Source organism: Gavia stellata, chromosome 1 (genome assembly GCF_030936135.1).
Source record: "Gavia stellata isolate bGavSte3 chromosome 1, bGavSte3.hap2, whole genome shotgun sequence".
In the NCBI taxonomy this organism is placed as follows: Eukaryota; Metazoa; Chordata; class Aves; order Gaviiformes; family Gaviidae; genus Gavia; species Gavia stellata.
The window spans coordinates 38,480,718-38,502,545 of NC_082594.1; the positions used below are offsets into that span (position 1 = coordinate 38,480,718).

At 34.9% G+C, this 21,828-nt stretch overlaps 1 protein-coding gene across 2 annotated transcripts in view; it reads left to right on the top strand.

Annotated features, from left to right (window-relative positions):
• TDRD3 (tudor domain containing 3) overlaps positions 1-21,828 on the top strand; it is a 115,910-nt gene that overhangs the window by 78,483 nt on the left and 15,599 nt on the right. For both annotated transcript variants that reach the window (XM_059818446.1, XM_059818453.1), the window contains exons 11-12: positions 9,557-10,395; positions 12,316-12,441. In XM_059818446.1, coding sequence (XP_059674429.1) covers positions 9,557-10,395; positions 12,316-12,441 — 965 coding nt within the window. The remainder of the gene's footprint in view (positions 1-9,556; positions 10,396-12,315; positions 12,442-21,828) is intronic.

The following is a 21,828-nucleotide window of genomic DNA, read 5'->3' on the forward strand; positions in this document are numbered from 1 at the left end:
TAAAACAGTTTGTAGAAAGTGAACAAAAAAGTTATAATAGAGTTCCTTTTCCTATGTATGTTGTTCATCGTTTGTTTATGGTGAGTAGCCACAAATTTATGGCTTTCTTTATGAAACGAAGCTAGTTGTAGATCGAACATCATGAGTCTTCACTGTTGTTAGAAATTTAAAATATTCAAACAAAATACCTTTCAAATACACAAGCATTCTGCATTAGCTGATACAATTTTGTAAACTCTTCAGGTAATTAATATAATCACATTCTCAAAAGCATGTGTAGGGAATTATGCTTGAGATTTATCTTTTGGCAACTCATTTTGTTTACTAAAGATGAGTTAGATTTTTACAGTGAAAAGAAATTAGAATGGTTGTAGTGTTTTTCTCTCACATTACAAACATTGATTTTTCTTTGGGTAAGTTTTGTGTTTATACTGGGAGATTAGAGAAGGCTTTTATGTGTGACTGAAAGACATTTAAAGGAACAGTAATAGAAATAATCCCTGTGGGATATATGCCTTTCTTATTGTTAGTAATTTCATAGTAAGTAAGTAATAGTCATTTACCAAGAATTGTGAAATGAGAGACTTGCTTCTTTTAAAAAGATACTGCTGATTGATAGTGTTTTCTTAGGGGGAGTTTTATGATCCTTTGGGTTTAGTACACGTATGTAGCCAACATACTGTAGTGTAATAAAACATAGTGTTATGTGAGTAAAAAAAAAAGGTTATATTAGCATACATACTTCAGTTTATATTCTTCAATATTATGTTTTAAAGATAAATACTCTTTGCTTTTGTGTATTTTTTCCCTCTTAAATAAAAATAAAAAGATTCAATAAATGTCATAAGACAAACATAATTCTGTGAAAAGTTTGTAAAGGCATTGTATTCCTTTAGTTGCCAAATGTTATGGCATATTTCCTAACATGACAGACAGGGTTTTTGGTTTTCTGTGTTGGGTTTTTTAGCATTCTCTGAATGATCAATATGCAATCTGATGTGCTATTCCTGAGTCATGCTTTTCTAAAAAAAAAAACTTGTTAGCATTTTTGAAGAGTTCAGAAAGTGTTCTTGATTATTTTTTGAAAAAAAATTTTTAATGTTTCTGCCTTTTTTCCTTCTGAAGAAATAATAGTACATGTTCTTGCACTTTGTTATTTGGAAGTCAATGGGCTTTACAGTGATTTCTCAGTTGCATTTTATTAGTTTTTATTTTCCTTACTGAATGTGTCTAACCCATAGGATTGTGCCTCTGTTTCTGACAGCTTTTATTTTTATCTTGCAGAGTGTACTTCAAATGGATATTTCAAGAAATACGTAGGCAATACATCGCAGGCTTTTTGTCTCTTAAAAGTGCTTTTTTTTAATTTGTGAAGTTTAAGACAACTTTGAGTTTGTGCAGTCTGCTGAATTCAAACACATCTTAAAAATAATTTATTGAAAGTGTTATTTTTCTGCCATTTTTATACCTCTGTGGCTGAAAATAATCTCATTTAAATTCTTAATGATTAGTTGTCTTAAGTTCTATGCAAACTGAGATGATGTGAGTGTTGACAGTGTTTGCAGAGTGGTGATGAATCTGCAGTGATTATACTTACCATTGTGAACTCTTTCATCATGATGTCTGCATAAAAGTGTTTGCAGAAAACAGGATATATATTACTAACACCTTTTTCATTTCATTTGATCCTGTCAGTTGTTAGCAGTAGACACATGTAGTTCTCTCTTAGCATTAAAAAAGTAGTAGTCAGAAGTGAAAGACACATCAGGGAAACAGCTAGAAACAACTCAAATATGTAATGTTATATAGCCAAGAATAAGGTCTCTTCATTGATTTTTCTGCATAGTTACTGTACTAAGGAGGGCCCAGGCAGGTTTTTCTGCATTTATATGTAGCATAGTACAGCCTCCACTGAATATAAAAGAAGATTGATTGTTCTGCAGTATTTCTGGCACCTTGCTGTCCCATATGTCTCTAAAATCCCAGTTTGTGTTTTAGATATTCAGAGAGGTGGCCTCTGTATAGAGATAGTGGTTTTGGATAAGTGACCGTACCCCTACTATTACACTATTAGATATGATCAGGATTACCTGGAATGGCCATATTTATCATTATCACAAGTATTAGGCTTCTATACCCTTCAGACAGATTGTAATTTCTTCTAAATGACTGAGAATCTATGTAGAAGCAAAACTAAAAGGTGCTTTTGCTGAACAGGGATAAATATTTTTTAATTCTATGCCGTGCCACATTTTCTTCAAAAACTGCTTATGTGACCTGGGGAGAAAGTGTCTGAAAAGAAGAATTGTTTCTTTTCAAGCACACAGAAGATTGATTTGCTTTTCTCTGTGCATCCCTCCTTGTTTTTCTTATGTAGTGTTTCTAATTGCACCTGAAACCTCAGCTGAGAATTTCTAAATTCATTTCTGGATTTGCAGTAGCCAGGCTAGGTGGTTCTGTTTGTGAACAGGAGCTGCAGAACAGTTGTTTAATGTGTTATCTTTGATTTGGTGCCTTTTCATAGTTGGATTTAGATGAAATAGAAAAATATTTATGAATTGAAATACCTTTGTATTTTGTTTAGGAGGTACTTATATTCCTTTTTAGAAACAAGACATCATTAAGCTTTTTCTTACTTTTTTTTTTAAGAAGTACAAATTAGTTATAAGAAAGTAAGGTGTTAGTCTTTTGCCCTATAAGTGGTGTCTTGTGAGGTTTTTTGTTGTCTCCTTTTTTAAGAGCTAATGAAAAATTGTTCTAAGTAATTACAGCTGTCAAGTGTTACATACCTGACTCCATGATCTGCTAGTTCTTTAATTGTAAACATAGCATATAGTAAACATACTTTATTTAAATGAAATGCAAACAATTCAAACAAACAAACCCATAGTTTTATACTGGGTATTTATTTATTTATTTTTAACTGTGAATGGTTGGTGGCAACTATGAAAATATTTCTGTGTTGAAATTAAGTAGCTTGAGTTTTGGTTGGAGAGAGAAACCTGCTGACTGTGAGAGATAACAAAAATAGTAGACAAAATTGCTGTCAACTAGCTGCCTTTGCTTGCACTTGGATTATTTCTGCTACTGAACACACAAGATGTTTTCCATTAATCTTATTATTATTATTTTTCTTTTGTTGTGAGGAACAATTCATCCATCTGCCAGCTTAAATAAGTAAACTCAAGGATTATCAGGAAGGACAAAACAGTGCCAAGAGCTCTGACTGTAGAATTAAGGAATAATGGACAAAATGCTAAGAACCAGGCATGTTTCTGACATTTTCTGTCTCTTTGGTTTTTGGGGACTCAGAACAGGCTGGTGCTTCCATCTGCTCGAGATCAAAAGCCACAAAAGCTTTTGGCAGACATATCTGTCTTTGAAAGACTCAAGCAAAGATCAACTTCTTAATAATTATTTATTTATTTGTTACTAAATGGGGTAGATGGTGAGAAACGTAACCATCATTTTGTTTAGAGCATTGACCCAGGTTGTAGAAGGCCAGAACATTTTCAATTTCAGATTGTGCAGAATTGCCTCTTCAGTCCTTGAAAGAGACAGGCTGTGCTTGGGACAGACATTTCATGCTCTTCCTGTTAAAATGAACCTCCTGTGCAACAAACTACAATGATAATGGGATCACAGAAAAAGCAAGTGAGAGGTAGCATGTCTGCGTAGTCTGTTAATAGGGCCACTTCAGCAGACAGGAGTCATAGGCTGTAGTCTGTGTTTCTTGCTCCACTAGTTAGGATTTGACTGAAATACAAATTCAGACATGCAGTTTTGATTTAAAGATGGTGAATTAAATCTACTCCAAGGTTAATTGTTTCAGCAATTTAAGATCAGCATTTAAAAAAACCCCAATTTTTCATTTCAAATCTGAATTTTCTATACTCAGCTTCTGACTGCTGTATAATACTATGCCTTTCTTGCCATATAGAGAGCTATCTAAATTTGCTTTCCAAGTAGCTATTTATAAGACATAATAGACCTGTATTTTTTCCGTTAGCTGTGTTGGATTGAGGTTTTCTAGCTTCTCAACAAAGACTTTTTTTCCCAGACTGCTTTCTCTCTTTTCGCAACAAAGTCATTTATCAGTTTTCTTCTTCAAGTATACCTTCCATGAGTATGGACCATACTCTTGTAGTGGTTTGAATGATGCTGTGTAACATCAGTATCACGTGCACTCTTGCCTCTGCTCACTCTGCATCTTGAGCATCCCACCTGATTTAGCTGCAGTTACCCTTATGTTCTCTGCCACCACTGTTGTCTGCAGGAGAGAAGTAACAAAAGACATGCTGATCCTGTAGGAGGGTTTGCAAACGATTGCCTTTGGCAGAGGTTTTCTTACTGTCTCATATTAACTCCTCACCCAAACATCCCTCAGAAGAAATAGGGCTTCAGTGGAGAGTAAGCATTTATTGCAAGCAGAAGGACACACACCCAAACTCTTGGGGACCCAGCCCCAGAGATCTCCAAAGGAACAGGGCATTTCTGTGCTTTCAGATTTGAATTTCTCTCCTTCTCCTACTTAACTGTTTATGCTTGAGGTGAACCAGGATGTGTGATATATGGGGGGGTTTTTTGTATTGTTTTTATATGGTAACGTAGTGTTTGGACAATTTGGTGCTACTACATCTTGTTTAATTTCAACAGTCTCTTTCTTGTTTTAGTCCATTATGATTTATATATTCCCCAAATAAGTTAAAGGTTTGAAATAAGTTGGTAATGCAATAGAATATAATTAAAAATTGTTTTGCTTCATTTCTTTGTCACACAATTTATTTGAATATCTGGGGGTGATGGAACTTGGGAGGAAAAAAGAGTCCTTCTAATTTTTTAATCTTTTGGCCAATATGAGATAGAACATGCCTTAGGGGTAGCTGTCTCAAAGCATGCTTTCATGAAGTTGCATAAAAATGTAATTCAAGTTGGAAGAAGAAACCAAAATCATTGCCACCAATGTGGAAAGGGTTGCTGTCTTTGAGTTTATTTTACGTTATTAAACATGATAAAATCCATAGGAGAGCACTACAGGAAACAGTACTACTTAAATTCCATCATGCATGGAGCAGTGCTTTTTAAATTGCGTTGGCTGGGATTTCCAACTGCAGCAGGTCCTGCTGGTTTCTTGTAAGCAAGGGAATGTGACTGGTTCTGTATGGTCTTCTTGGGTCATCACATACAAAAACTAAAATGAGTAAAATAACTGAGTGAAGGTTTCAAACTGAGAAACGCTAATCGTCATCTTAAAACTACCCAGCAGATGACTAAAGCCTTGTCATTAATTTTGAAATGTTTTTTTTCCAGACCATGTTCCCAAACGTCCGGTTACAATGATGGTGACTGGGCAGATGCATCTTGCTGTTTGACAGAATAGCATACCAAATCTTCTTGTTAAATGCCAAATTAATATTTGTTTATTACTGCCCTGTAGGAACTATTACTTTTCTGGAAACATTAGCTAATGGTTTGTTGGAGGTGGGGCAAGAAGAAGCAGAAGCAAGAAACAGCAGCTGCAGTAGACAATTTGTGACTAACATCCCTCATCACTTAACTTTTTCTATTAAAGAAGCTTTAGATTCCCTTCAATGTTTTGGTGATCAGGCCAGACAGCACAAACTCATGAAGAACCTGTAATATTCTCATTTCTAGGCTTTTTTTGTTGACTACTGTTGACAAAGTAAACATTTACAGTTATTTGGCCGTTTCCATTTGTGAATGGGTTGTGCTTGAACGTTAACTGGCTAACATGTCCTGCTCATTCAAGGCTGTTGCATATGAAGTAGTCCCCTGGGAAGTTTTTAGCACAATAACTGCATCTTCATAAAAGACATCAGTTTACTAGATTTTACATCTCTTAAGGTTAGAGTAGAAAAATGTCAGGTGTTTTGTGAGCAGCTTTTGCATGTCACAGTAAATAGACCCAGAAAAAAGATGCTCATGTTCACTGTTTTGAAATTCTGTAGTCTCTTTCCATGCTGCCTAACATTTAGTATTATTTCAATTTTCCCATACTATTTTAAAAAACTTCTGTAACAGAAAGTTCTGACACACTTTAAAGTCAGCTTGTTGCTTTTGTGTCATGATCACATTATGTTGCGTAGAAATAATTTATCTGATCATCCAGTAGTCCTGCTTTTGCAACTGATATATGAGAAATTTGTTATTGTTAAATAGATCTGCAACAGATGGCCTTTTCTAATAATATACTGCTAAAATTTCTGTTGCTTGAAAAAAAAGGAGGTAATAAGAATTCTTCCTAACTACTTAGTTCTGGGTGGAGCTATTCATGCCAATGTTTAAATGTGTTGCTATTTTTTCTTAGCAGTTACTCTGTTTTAAATCCCCATGCTTCTTTGTGGAACAGTGGGTTATAGCTCTAAATGAAATTTCTTAAAGTCCTATTTTACAGGTAATTCTTGTTAAGTAGATGAATAGCATTTGAGTTCTGAATTATTATTTCTTTCTAGATTTTGAAGATTAATATTGCCTTTCTAAATAGAGAAAATGCTGTCTCACATGAGAATGCTTGTAACTTTTTATTGGAAAGCAGGTCAAAGAGGTGGAAGAAGGGTAGAAAGGTAAGATCTCTGCAGCTGTGTGACAGAAGTAGGTTGCTCGGAGATCTATTATATCCAGATTTTTTCATGTCTAATAAAACTAGCTGTTTTCATTAAGGCTTGCTATGAAATTGAACAGAAATTTCAATAAACTTTTTCCATTTATAGAAGAATATGTATATGTTTCAATTTTTCCTCAAGGCTTTAACTAAAGTATTATAACTGCTCTGCATGCTTTGGGGATAAGTCTTGCAGTTATACAGAGTCCTTGTATGAACTAGACGCTGTCTGAGATGACTGCTCATCTCAACTCAGAAAATGTTTCTTCATTTAGAAGAAGGTCAAAGGACATGCCTTGAGAGGAAACATTTAAATTCTAAGTCAATCCTAAATTCCTGCCAACTAGCAAAATATTAACATGCCCAATCTAGTCTTTAGCCCATTTCTACTTTTACTGTTGGAACAATTTTCCCCTGTGCAAGTGACTTTGTTTAATGAATTTCATGTTACAAAATATTAAATAAGATGATCTATAATGAAGTATTTCAGAATTTTATACGCATCTTTTTTTAATGGTGTATACAAGGCAGTAAACATTCAGAGGTCATCAAACAGTTCAGTCATTCATGTGTAGTTAACATTAGGAATAGACATGAGAGTTTAGGTTGGGAATAGGAAGAGTGGAAGCCCAAGGATTTTACTACCAGAGAAGAGGCATAAATTAAGAATGTCATGAACAAAGACTGTTAAGCAATTAGAAAGATAAACCTTTCTAGATGATAGGAAATATAGAAGATTGGTGTGTATTATACAGAAGTGGGAAAGTGTAATGAAGATACTTACAAAAAAGTTACAGATATAAAATGAAGAAAAACAGTATTTTCATGTTCCATTTCTAAAGGAGACATAAAGAGGTACTTTTAAACTTGAAGGATTTCATCTAAAAAAAATAAAATGTTACAAGGTTTCAGAAGTAATCTTTTCCCTTCTAAAAATAAAAGGAATATTTATGAAACTCTTGATTCTTTCTGCATAATATATATTTATGTATGCATTAAAAACATTATTGGTTTCAAAGTCATAAATTTTGCAGTAAGATATGTTTTTATCAAGATTATGATCATGCTAAGCCTCATGTATGCTTATGTAACTTTAAAAAAAACCCACTAAGTCATTTTAGTCAAACTTTTTTGACTTCTAAAAGTTAGGGTAAATCAAGTGTATGTAAAAATAAAATTAGATTCTTATTAGCCAATTTAGTCATTTAAATTGATAAAAACTCTCTTAACTATTAATAATAATGTGATGCTTGGAAGTCTTTTTTTTTTTTAAAAAAAAGCTAAAGTTTACATTTTAATTTTAACTCTTACCATGTAGCAAGTAATTATGAAAACTGACATATTTGTTGTCAGGTATCAGCATTCATTGTTTCTAGTGGTAACATGTAAACTGAAGTTCTTAGGTTTTCCTTCCCATAGGAGTGTACTCAGGGCCAGGCAACAGAGAGCCTGAGTGCATAGTCCCACCAAGCCTGTATACGCACACCAGACTCATGCACAGAGTACATGGCCAACTGCCATGGATGGACACAGGCAAGAGAATGATACCCACATGACATAAAATTGCTCATATAAACATGAATCACTTTAATGGGTTTATTCTTTCCTTTTCAGTCAGGTTCAAAGTCTGCTAGCAGATCTCATACCCAGCCATGCACATGCACACACTAACATGTGTCTCTCCTGGCCCTTTAGACCGTTGACCTCTGGTACCCATCTCAGACACCTCTTGTCCAACTTGCTGGCTAGTACAACCTGAAGTTTGCAGGAGGGTTACGTGAGCGTACTTACATAGGTCTGTCCAGTATCTGAGTCGAGAGCTGTGGTCTCTCTGGTAGATGGCCTTCAGACCCATGGTCTCTCCAGTATTCAGCTGCCAGGTCTTTCTTGTCCCATTTACCACTTTATACTGGCTCATGTTTGCCAGCAGGTTTAAAAACATGTCCCCTCACACACACAGTAGAGAACTTAATCACACAGGAGATTTTTAGAAACAGAATTTAATAAGGAGATGAGACATGCTACAGTGATCATGTGCAGGAGTTGGCCCAGCAAGTGTATTGACCAGGAGCCTGCTTACTTGCAACTGTCCTGTTTAATCTCATTCCTTCTTTATTTTCTCAGGCTTATTCATCTTGATCTTTCCCCTTCTTGAGCTCTTCACTTAAACATTCCATTAAAAATTCCATGTTTGCCTGAAAAAAAATTGATTCCATAAAACGTTTCACAGATCCCCACAATTCCCCTCCTCCTCAGCATCCCATAGCAAGTTTGCTCTTTCTCATGAGATTCATAATAATCTTGTTTTTCTTCTCATAATTTAGAGTTCTGGTTGAATCTTTTGAAGGTAATGCTTGAGCAGTTCCTGTTACGGCTCATTGATCAGGGTCTTCAGAGTTCTGGGCTTTGTTACTATTCCCGTTATCTACGGTTTGTCAGCTGTGCTCATTGTATGACTGCTATTTCTTCCTTTGTCTTTTATGCTGAGTAGCTGTTACAGTTTATTTTTACAGAAAGTTTCAATTCAGATTAGAAGTATTCCTTTTTTCTCCTCATTTTCCTCCCTCTTCCTTTCTCCATGTTGGAATTATTTTTTTTTATGTCTTAAATGGCTGTTATTCAAGTGAGTTATTGATGTCCATAGGGAGAAAAGAGGAACCTCCTGGAAATTTATGCCTGGCTTTTCTCATACTGGTAGGTGGTTAGGTTCTAAGTACAGCCCAGAGTAGTGTTTGTTTTCCAGTAACTAGAAACTACAGTTCAAATGTCTCTGCTAAATTTTCTGTGTACCACTGCATTTCTATATCACAAAGGTAAATACTGCATACTTTTCCAAATAATACTGTTGCTTTATCAGTTAAGTTCTGAAACACTATTTCTAAAATATGTTTCTGTGAAATATGTTAATAATTGAAACAACTCTTTTCTTTGTAGAACCAAAATTGCAATTTCAGCCACCTCATCAAGTACAGCACAAAGTTGTGAATACAGAACAGAATGGCATCAAAGAGAATCATTCAAGACACATTTCTCGCAATGACCTGAGACAACCAAGGAATGAAAAGCCCCCTCGTTTTCAAAGGGATATTCAGAATTCAAGGCAGGCTTTGGAAGGTGGTGGGTTACCAAGAAACAGAGGTCCTGAAAGGCACAGCTCTTTAGAACATTGGACAGATGAAAAAAATAAAAGTGACAGACATTATCCTAGAAATGATAGGCCAAAGGATTTGGGTTATCCCATAGCCACTCATCAGACTGATACTACATTCAAAAAAAGGGATAACAGTATGCAAAACAGAGTAGGAAAAGGGGTGTCTTTCACAGAATTCAAGGAGAACTCTACTGCTCAAGATACAACAGACAACAATAACCAGAAACGTGGGAAAAGGGAAAACCAAATACACAATTCTGAAAATTTTTGTGACAGGAAGGCACGAACAATAAGTAGTGAAGCCTTTATGGTAAAAAGTGAGCAACATTTTGGTGTTAATAATGATTACCAAAATCCTGGTAGAACTGATAATTTTAATGCTGTACCAAATGGAGATACTGAGCATCATCAGAAAGGAAGACGAGTAGGACCTATCAAATCATCAGGACCCACTACGATCCCATCTTTTGATGATAAAATGTTGTATTACAACACTGGTCCCAAAAGGCGATCTGGGCCCATCAAACCAGAGAAAATATTAGAACCACTGATTCACATGGAGTATGGAAAAAGTTGGAGACCAGGGGATGAATGTTTTGCTCTTTATTGGGAAGACAACAAGGTATGCCTTTGCCAAATGAGAAGTACCTCAAATTGTACTGTTGATGTTTTCTTATGTACATGTGGGAGATTTAGCACGCTAGCAGAGAGACTTAGGGCTTTGTTCATAGGTGTGTAGTGTGCTTCTTGGCTCTCTTCTTGTTCTGTTTTTTTTTTCTTTCAATTTAAGAGATATGTCGCTTGTATTTATTACATGAAACTTCAAGTGCTTAAATTAAGTCATCTTGAAGGTGATTGTTTCTCTCATCTAGGTGGAGTTTAGGATGACTAAGCTCCTACTGAAGCATTTGACTTAAGTGCCAAAAGTTTGAAGGGATGAATATGGATCTAGGTGCCCATACTCTTTTCCAAGGAACAAGAAATGGGATGCTGTGCTATCTAGAATATGCCTTTTTCTAGAATAAGTCAGCATGCAACCTTTACCAGCGCAAGGGAAGACCAGAGTCTGCAGGAACGGGGCTGTTCAAAAAACCTCCGTCTTTATTTCAGTCATTGCAGAAAGGAAACAGCAAAGGGCTTATTTTTTATTATTACTAGTAGACTATTAGCTGAAGAATTTGTGGAACAAATGAGTTCTGCTTCATGATAGTTTTGTTTTACTGATTTTTAAAAGCTTAAATACTTCCTCTTCAGCTGTTTTTCCTACTAATAAGATTTCTCTTGTGGCAAGACACTTTCCTTTCATCTTCTCCTCCTTTGCTAAAAAAGTTTTAGGCTATTTTCTTTGATTTGCTATTATCTGTTCAGGAGTTCTCTGTCACTCTTCTTAAGTAGTTTCTTCAGTTTTTTGACCCTTTCTGATAATCTGAGAAGTACCCTAAATATTATTGTTCTTTGAATAGGGTTTATTCCCACAATTTTCTGTCTTTTTTTATTATTTTACGTTATTTATTTAAGGTTTTTTCCTTTTTTTTTTACAGGAAGTAGATAGTGTTAGCTCAGCACCATGACATTATTTTTCTCTCTCTTGTCTGTATGACTAAACCAGGTGATAAGGCATGCAAAATTTTTGGTAGTGGCAAAATATAGTGAGTTGACTCTCTGAAATAGGAATACGAAGCTTGGGTGGATGGATTAGTGTGAAATATAATGGCATATTATGGAATTGTTTCCTATTTTGAGAAGCATATTTCAATTACTGTGAGATGAGTTTTTGAAATTCTGGAAAGTATGAAACTTGCAAATTAAGTAGATAGGAGGTAATCCCAGACTGTTACCTGAAAAGTATGCATCACATTAGAAGGGGTTTTTTTGAGGGTTATTGGTTTTTTGGTAGTTGTAAATGCTGTTGCTCACATCTAGGATAATTTTGAAATTACTAAATACAGTACTGAGCTTAACCATCTTAGGAGGCAGTGATTTATTTGTGTTCAATAAGATAAAAGTGATTGAATATCTTCAGGAAAGCTGATCCGTGTTTGCATAAATGTAAAAAAAAAAAAGTTTTGTGTTTAGAAAAAGGACTTTTTGAAGGGGAAGTTTTATCATATTTTTATATTATTATGTGTTAAAATAGGTTTATATTAGTCTGTACAGTGTGTATGGCTGATAGGCACTTACTGAGAAATGTATTTTAAGAAAAAGTCGTAAAGTAACACTTCTCTGTATAAAACAGCATTTGTGTTAGTGATGAATTTGTTCTTTCAGAGAAATGAAAACAAGTCTTTTAAATGTTCAGTCTAATTTCATAAGCTGCATATTTTCTCAGTGAGTATTCTAAATACATTCTACTGTGTCCTTGCAGTCCACCATGTGGAAGTTTATGACATCTGGTTTAATATCTGGTACAAATCTTATTCAAAATATAATACTGACTAAGACTAAAAATATATACACACACATATATATGAAAAGGTAGTTGTTAAGCTGTTTGTAGTATTTCAGGTAGTATTTTATGACATGTGAAAATTTCTCTTTTAAGTTCTACCGGGCAGAAATTGAAGCTCTCCATTCTTCTGGGACAACTGCAGTTGTTAAATTCTGTGATTATGGAAATTATGAAGAGGTGCTTCTCAGCAACATCAGGCCTGTTCATGCAGACACATGGGTATGTGATAACAAATTGTATTAAAAAATATAAACTACATAATCTGTATAAAATATGTAACCTTTCAGAAATTAATGCCTACTCATGCAAAGAGTGCTAATTGCGTCTGTAGAAAAAGAGTTAAGCGAATACACAAACAAAATTTCAACTTTTAGTTGTCTATATGAAACTTCATAAAAGTGTATTATCATGTGGTATCCTTCCTGTATAATAAATTGCAATTGTATTGTTTGAAAATGAATAATTGACCTGTCAGCCAAACAGTTTTATGCATATTTTCTCTCTAAAACTTGTTGCTTACCCTATTAAAAACAGTTTTCTGTTTTATTTCATGTACGTTGTATGTTGTTCTGTAAAGGTTAGGAAACAGTCTTTTAAAATATATATATTCTGAAGGTTTTTACTACGTGTGTATGTATGGCTAAAAATAGACATCTGTATCACTTTATTTTGTATTATGATTTTATTCTTGTTTCAATGATTTCTTCTTTGCCAAATATTGTGGTGGAGGTATATGCCTTTTAAATCTGTTTTATGAGGTTTAGAATGTATTAGCCTTATGGAAATTGGAAATTTCAAAAAGCTTTATTTGTGAATGTCATGGAAATAGAGGTACATTCTGATTTTTAAAATTTTTTTTAAATATAAGGAGTGCACAATTCTTTGCTGTTTACTCTTAACTATAAAAAGCTGCACAAAAAGTATTCATATTTGTATATTGATTTCTTAATGATTAGTTGACTGTGTTTATTTTCATTTCTTACCTCTGGGTCATATAGCCATATTACTACTGCTGCAGAGGCTGAACAGTCAACTACTGTTTCCTGCCAGTGGTCTTTTAACTTGTGTTCTTGCTGTAGCTCTCAGATGCCCTTATGGCCTCTGAGATGGCCTTTTTGTACTTAAAAAGATATCTGAAGCTCTTCCCAGCTGATTCATTGCTGTTTTGATGAAAATTTACCTTCCCTCCCCACCTTCTTTTTATCCTAATACCTGAGCTGTAAGGTGCTAATTTCTTAACTGTATGATTGTACTTATTTTGACCCTTTTTCTGGGTTAATAATAAGCCTTTTATTCACACTTTTGATCACAACCTTGAGTGGCTTTTACTCTACTTTAGCCTTGTGAAAGTCAGTGCTCTCAGTCTAAGAACTTGAGCTGGTGTTTAGACTAAGTTGATCTAGTAGTGAGGTGCCAACCTGAAGCAGTGGTCCTTCTTCCTGCCTCTTCTGCCTACCTCTGACTACATGTTCCTCCTCTTCCCTCTCCTCCATGTTGGATCAGCAGTCATGTAGCCACAAGAGGAGTTGAATGAGATGGACCACTTTTCCCCTCCCCAGTTTCATTTGGTTTTTTATTTCAGAGTTAGTTTGTTAAAGCTGACACAAGATGGTGAGACAATGTATGGAGAGGGGATTCTGCTGCTGAAGTAGCACAGCATCCTGATCTAGTCATTGAGGCTTCCTCAGTTGTTACTGGGGAGAAATAAGGATTTTCCACCAACCTTTCAGTCCATTCAGAAATAAAGGATACTTTTCTCAAGGTTCTTTTTTCTCTCAAGGGAGCCTAGGTGAATAGCAGAAATTCAAACAACTAAATTTAGATCATTATAGTTATATAAGATAAATGCCAACCAACATCTTTACAGTAAAGATAATTTTTATGGTTTCTTTCTGAGGTTTTACTGTTTTGTTGCTAAAAGGTCCTTGTAGCTGTAGGATTTTTGCAGGAGAAAGTTGATTAGTCCTTGCTCTTCACTTTTTTTTTGTGTGTGTGTTTGGATGCTAAACTTTAGTCCTCATTATGCATTTGCAGTTCTTAATCACCCATTGGAGTCATGCTCTGATACTCAGGTTTGTCTTTTAAGCTGAACACTGTTGGTCACTTTTCTTTGTCTCAGTGTTTGTATTAATATATAAATCTAGATAGCACACACAAATGCAAAATGAAGTTCTCATGCTGCCTAATACTTACTTAAATCTTATGACAAAGAATTAACTTTGTGGTATTTCCTCTTTACAAGAGAACAAAACGAATTTTAAACTGACTTCAATAATTACTTTTCTTTCATTGATAGATGTTATTAGCAACAATGAACTTGTTTATTAGAAGTGTTATGCTGAGTTTTATTTCAGTCCTTCCAGGTAAATTCCAGATAGCAAAGTCTTTCTTAGCTATCTGTATTGAAGACTTGTTACTAATGTAGAAATATACTGTATGTGAGTTCTGATGTCCTAATGTTGCCAGGTTTTCAGACTCCTTTCTGAAAGAGTTGTTGATATTAAGAAAAGGTTTAGTGAATTGACTTAAAGGCATAAATTTAGTCTATGTGTTAGAATTGATTATTCTTCATTGGTTTCTCCAGCACACTTTTTGGTACTCATGTGTTGAATTTAAATTTTTTCCAACAAATATAAACTGGTGAAAATATACCACTGGGAGGAAGAAAAAAAAAAGAAAAGCAAAAAGTTGCTCAACTAGTCACTTGGGGAAAAAAAGCCAAAATATCACGGTGATCTTATTTTGATGACCTGACCTATTGTTTAAGCACATGAGCTTCTGGTTTACTTTTGGCAACCTTTATAATTATCAAAAATAGTAAATTAATGAAAATTCTTTACACTGTTAGTAGGTTTAATATAATTTTGTTTTCTTTTCACCCCCTGCTGGTTAACATTCTGCTCTCTATTCCTGCTGACTCTCTAATACTGAACTCCACTGCATTACTACAAGGTTTGTGGGTTTGGTGTGTTTTGTTTGGGGTTGTTCGGTTTTGTTTGGTTTTTTTTCTTGACTGTAGATTGAATCTGCCAGATACTATCAGGATATGTTGTGCTTTCCATTTTAATGGAAAAAGTGTTACTAGATGATCTTAAGACTCCCTGATAATCGATTGTGTATTGTCCATCACCCAGTTTGCCCTGAGTCCTTGTAAGTTTTCAGTCCCTCTGACACCTAACATGCTGCTATTTATCTTTCTGATGGCTAAGAGTATAGAAGATAAAGCTGTGTTTTACATAAGGTAAATCCAAAAGCTAGTGGGGAATTTTTTTCCAATGATCACGTACAATACCCATATAAATCTATGTAAGAACACTAAAACTGTTTTTTTTCTTAGTGCTTGCAAAATATGTCTTAGGTATGCAATTCATAAATATTTTTAATAATAAAATTACATTTGGATTCCACTGTTTTAGAGTTCTTCTAAGTATCTTGTATGTAACACTACAATACTGTATCTTTCTATTTCCCTCAATGTAGCAGGGGTCACTTAATGAAAATATCATAATCCCAATGAAAAAATTCACTGAAAAGCCATTGTAGAAATAAAAACTGCTTGTTTTTTCTTGTAAAATATGTAAGATTATATTAACAATTGAAAAGCATGGAACGTTAAGGGCCTTCCTAACTCACTTCATAGTTTGTTCTGTGGAAAAAAAATTAAATAAACTCAAGGCAATACTTTAAACTTTAAGTCTTAATTTTATTCTCTAACTTGTAGGATTTTCTTTCCTTAATAAATTATGAAAATGTGTAGCCTAAGTGCTTATCTTGTGACATTTTTTTCCCCAAAGCCAAGTCCTTGCTTTCCCTTTTCCATTCTGCATTTCCTTAGTCACGTGGTAGGCCTTGTTCCGCCATTTACACTACAATTACCCTTCTTCTTTTTGTTTTCTGTTATCATATGAAGGAAATAAAGATTGTAGTTTTCCCACCTATAAATGTTACGGCCTCATTCTGATTGCTCTCAAAACAAGCTAGAATTCATACGAAGTTTTTGCTTACAGTAATTCACTTAAAAATAATATTGATGAAGTGAAGTCTAGTTTAGCTTAAGTTTCCTCTTCCTGTATCTTGCACTGTATTTCTGCCTAAAGAGGTAAGAAGGCAAAAATTCTTACGAAGGTATGTATAATCCTAGTTCTTCTATAACCTGTCTTGTTCTGTGGAGACTGAAAATCCACTTTGCAGCTTTCCTTAACTCATTCCTCCAGTAAGGAATGAGTTGAGGAAATAAAATAGCAAGGGGTCTTGGATTACAGTTAATTCATGCCGTCAGACATTTGAGAGCTCAAATTTGGTGATGTTGTGTCTTGTACCTCACAGAGCTCTAAGAGCTTCCACAGGTGTTGAATTATCTTAAATCAAACTATAATTCAGGGCTGTCTTTACCTGTCCCCTGTTTCAGGTAAGTAAAGAAGTAAAGTCCTGTGAGTTCTCTGAAGGTGTTCGAACCTTTCTTCAGCAATGTAAAGAGCAACACTGAAAACCACTAAATGGTAAAGGCTTACAGCTGCCTCTCTAAGCTGGAGAAGACTTTTGCCTATCTGTTTTATGGAGGTTTCAAACCCATTCCAGTGTCTTGATTTGTGACAGGCCAATACTTACCTGAAGGACTTGGTGCTATTTCTTTATGGCTTTTCAGCCTGGATGACCTTGGCGTCACACTATGATCTTTTTGTGTCATGTGTCAAACAGAAAGTCTTTCTTTGAGTAATTAAATAGGTGCAGTAGATAAATGTGTCTTGTTTGGACCTTTTATCTAGCTTCTGTCTTCATTGACTGTACTAAAAACAAAGCTGTTAAAGAATTGTACAGTCTACTTAACCAGTTCTAAGATTACTGTAGAAAAAATGTCCCTAAATAGTTGCATCAGGCAAGAATTTGATGTCTTTAGTTCTTTGGCTTTTGTACTGTTAGGAAAATCTCTAGAATAATTTTACAGTTCATAATTACTCATTGACTAAATTAATTGAATGAAGGCTGAGTATTTTGGACTAACCTTCTTCCTGAGTGGTGGTACATATTTATTAATTAATTTTAATCTAGAAAGTTACTAGTGTGGATTTAGTTTCCACAAAAGGCTGTCTTTCTGCTTTATTAAAACACTTTAGATTTAGGCAGTTATTTTGTTGGCATGTGCCTCATTTGCCATCTCACCAATATGTGGTGATTTCAGTAGCCTCTGTCCAGCCAGGCTGAAAAATTACTTTTCATAGTCTATCCTGAACTTCTTTTTTTAATTTTCTTACCAGAGACTTTTTTTACTTACTGGAAATGTTGCCTTAAATTCCATCTTTTGCAGACCATTGTCATACATGCTTTTACACAGAATTAACCTTCAGGTTCTGTCAGGATAATTCTATACGTAATTTATTTATTTCCCAGCCTTCTTTAAGAGGCACTATTTAGAGACAAGCATTGTGGAAAGCATTTATCATGATCTACTAGTAAGTATTTTTCTTTAGCACCTCTGTCCTCTTGAGAAACTACATAGTTTTTCAGACTTCGGCTTGGTGCATTTATGTTGGAATATAGACAGATGATCACAATTTAAGTTAACTATTTCTCTGAAAGTTGCTGGCCCTTAGCTGAAATGTAATAACTGACATTTAAAGGTGGTTAAGGAATTGCATTTTACTTCTTAATAAACTAAAAGCAGGCAAATTTCAGTTGGAAGAAGGTAGTTTTTACTAAGTGGGCATAAAACAATGGCTTTCAATTTTATGTCTGTATCATTAGGCATTGAAAAAATGTGTTTGAGTCTTCCACTTGAGCATTTCATATTCATCAGACTATGAAATATCATTGCAAATTATTGCCAGCTGTACAAATCAGATTAAGGACACATTCTTCTTGGAGTTTGTAGTTACTGGAAAAAGTTGTGACAGTTAAAGCAGGATACTTGGAGCATCACACTGTTCTCCTCCCCCCGCATCCCCCTTGTTATTAAATGTAATTGCAAATGATGATGATTCTATATTTGAAGACTGTGTATGGGCTTCTTAGGTTTATTTTGAGAGAGACTGTTCCTCGCTAAACATCTTCCTTTAAAGTGACTTGCAATTTTGTTTTGAGATAGCATAGCTTAATCTAAGTATTGTGTTTGATCTTGTTGTCAATGTGATGAAAGTTCTTCAGATTCTTGTTTTGAGACTTCTGAAGGATTTTATGCTCAGATTTCTCTGTATTGTATGTGTTGAGGTTGAACATGTTGAGTATGTAAAAGAAGTTTGATGTGTAAAAATGTCTGGACAATTCCTGCAGTCACCATTTCTCTTCTGATTTCCCTGTTTCCTTCACATTTCCGTGTTCTGAGTCTGTCCACATTTAATAGATTAATTCAAAGGATTTTGATTAAAGAGGAAACTGGAGGAATTAGTGTAGTATTCCTGACTGATTGCTTTCTAGGGAAGGGGGACATAATACTGTTGGCTTGATATCGCAGAAGAGAAGCTATGACAAACCTAATTTGTAGTGGTGTATATGTATATGATTCCAGATCTTACTGCCTCTTAGTGTATACAGCACATGTTGAATAGAGACATAATTTAATGTACTGACGTTTCCTTGTACAGGCATGGTTAATGTCTAGAATGCTTGTGGGGTTTTTTTCCTTGTGTGATGACTTGCAAGTGTTATCTGTAATATCTGTAAACAAGAAATCTTCCATGATGTAAGAACTAACAAAAAAAAAAAAAAAGTTGACTGTGAAGAAAATTTTTTGCAGAAAGGTGATTTGATTTTTCTTCATAAATGTTAAATGTTAGTGAAACATTGGAATAGGCTGCCCAGGGAGGTGGTAGAGTCACCCTCCCTGGAGGTATTCAAGGAGCGTGTGGATGTGGCATTGTGGGATGTAGCTTGATGGACATGGTGCTGTGTGGTGTTGGGTGGGTTGTTATTGTTGTTGTGTGGCGTGGGTTTTATGGTTTTTCTTTTTGTGGTTTTTTTTTGGCGGTTTTTTTCTTTTTTTTTTTTTTTTTTTTCAGGTTGGACTCGATGATCTTACAGGTCTTTTCCAACCGTACTGATTCTGTGATTCTGTAAAGCACATGAAATTAATCCTTTTGAGATTTTTCTTGTTTGGTTGGGGGTTTTTGGGATTTGGGGGCAGTGGGTTGGTTTTTTGTTGTTTTCCTTGAGATGTGTTTTTCTGCTTCTGTTGGCTTACTTTCTTAGACTAAATTTTTTAAGGTTTGTAACAATGACAAGGACTTATAACTTTATTTTCTTCATATTAATAATGTCATTTGCAGGTTTCTTTCATGTCCCAAGAGAGACATTTATAGACTGTTATTAAATGAGTGCACATGGTTGTGTGAGCTAGACATAATTGTTCACGTTGTCAAAGAATAGCAGCAATTAATCAGATTTTCTCAGAATATCTTTAGAGAGCATAAACAGGAGAGGAAATGTTTTGGTCTGACGTCTTTCCTACAAAATTTACTTGCCTTCTCAGAAATTTGTTGGTATATCTAGATTTTCAAAGTTTTAGAGAAGTAGTATTTGCTTCAACCTTATGCAACGCATTTAATATCTTTGCTAGGTTAGTCAAGATGTATTTTTTGGTAAGTATAAAACTGACTAAGTGTTCTAACTTGCTGGGGGGGGATAGAATGTCAAAGATTTTGAGATTAATTCCACATTCCTTTTAAAAATTAACAGTGGTGTCGAAGAGCTCTTTGCCAGAGTTTCTCTAATGAGAGCAAGAGTTGGTTAACAAGAAAGCAATAAATATGTGATGGCTATATTAGAGGGTTGGTGTTTTCCATGTTTTGTGCATTTATTGTCTGTGTCCCACATACTGAACATCAGACATCATAGGGTCTTCTAACTTGAGACATGCTATCATGCAGGAGGATATCAGGGAAGATCTTTATTATTCAGAAAGATTTTTTCAGATTCTCCTAAGCTTATGAAGCACATTTATTGGTCGTCTTTTCTTTTTTGTTCTTGTTTTCTCATTACTCTATACTCATTAAGTATTTCCTTTAGTACCTAGTTGAAAATGTTATTTCTGACTTCTTACTGGAAATCTTGAGAGCTTATTTCATGTAGGTTCATTTCAGTAGATATAAAATACTTTGCTGCCAATGTTTGTGTAGTTATGTCATAGTATCCTGTTTCCTTTTTTAATTTATTCCTTGTGTTGATCTGTTTTATCATCTCTTGGGCATTTTCATTCTTTCCCTACATTATATTTGCTCATATAGGACTTCCACTGTGGATCAAATGGCATATAGGAGAAAATGTATACAGTGTTGTTTAGCTGTTGCAGTGATCTTTGTTCCTTTCCTGGCGGAGCTCCTTTGGTGTACCTTTTCACTCTAGGACAGTGATGATGAACCTTCTTAAGTGCTAGGGCTGATAGTAAAATTTTACAAGATATTGGATGCAGACTTGGTGGGACTTCTCTTCTTGCTTGCTTTCCTTCTTGGCCCATTCCAGTCTCGATTCTTTTCCCTGGGCACGTAATCAGCCTCCTTTTCATGTCTGACACCTGTTCAGCTTACATCAGCAATCCTTATTGCTGGGCATTGTGAGGCCCAGCCACTGGAAATTGCATCATAAGTCATAGAGTTTCATCATTGCTGTCCAGAGAGAGGAGAGAAATTGAGTGCCCTGTGAGAGTTTTGAGTCTACCACATGTTCCAGGCCAGTTAGAGCAGGGAGCTACTCAACAAAGGTTGATCTCTCGACCTGGAAAAGGACTTTCCTCCATATCGAGGAGGGAAGGGAAGTACTGTGAACGTGAGTAAATTGGTGTGGGGGTTATTATGTAGTGCTTTTGCATTTCTTACACATGGAAAAGTTTGGGTTTTTTTACTTTGGTCCTAACTTACTGACTAATTATGTGTAGACATAAAAATTTGTTGAAGATTAGATTTTAGAGTTTTGTTCTATCCTGTACCAGTTTAAAACGTTCCTAATGTTTATAAGTATATTTTGCCCATCATGATTTTTGAACCTGTTGTAGAACTTGCAAGATGACATGGTCTGTTTATTTTTTTGAAGTAGTGGTTAATAATTAAAAAATAGGTGCAATTCAGCATATTTTATTTAAAAATGCAAGCATACAGTATATATGTAATGTAGAGGTCTTGACTTACACTCTCTTTTTTATGGGGCTATTCTGAGTTGCTTCATGGGCAGTTTCACTTTTAAGACTTTCTTAAATTGCTGTGTCCCTGCAGCACCTGTAAGCTGTTTTGGTTTGTTTTTCTTTAATTAGGAGTTGGGTTATTTGTTTGTTTAAAATTTTTCTGTATATTTACTTGAATACCTTTTGCCATGTTTTACTTTCGAAATCTTTTTTGTGCAGTTGGTCATTCACAAGTAAAATCACATAAGCGTTTGTTTACTGGATATACATGTGTGTTTGATGTTGGGGATTTGTGTGCCAAATTTTGTCTTGGGTGAGTGTGTGCACACAGCATTCTGTTTCACCTTAAATGTCACTGAAACTCACTGCTTCCTTATTTAGGTTTTGATAATGGTTTTGTGCCCTAATAGCCAAGCATTAGATTATTTCTCAACTATCACTTAGTGTTTTCTTTCTGAATTTTTTGTTGGCAGAATTTTCTGATTGCATACTAAAATAAG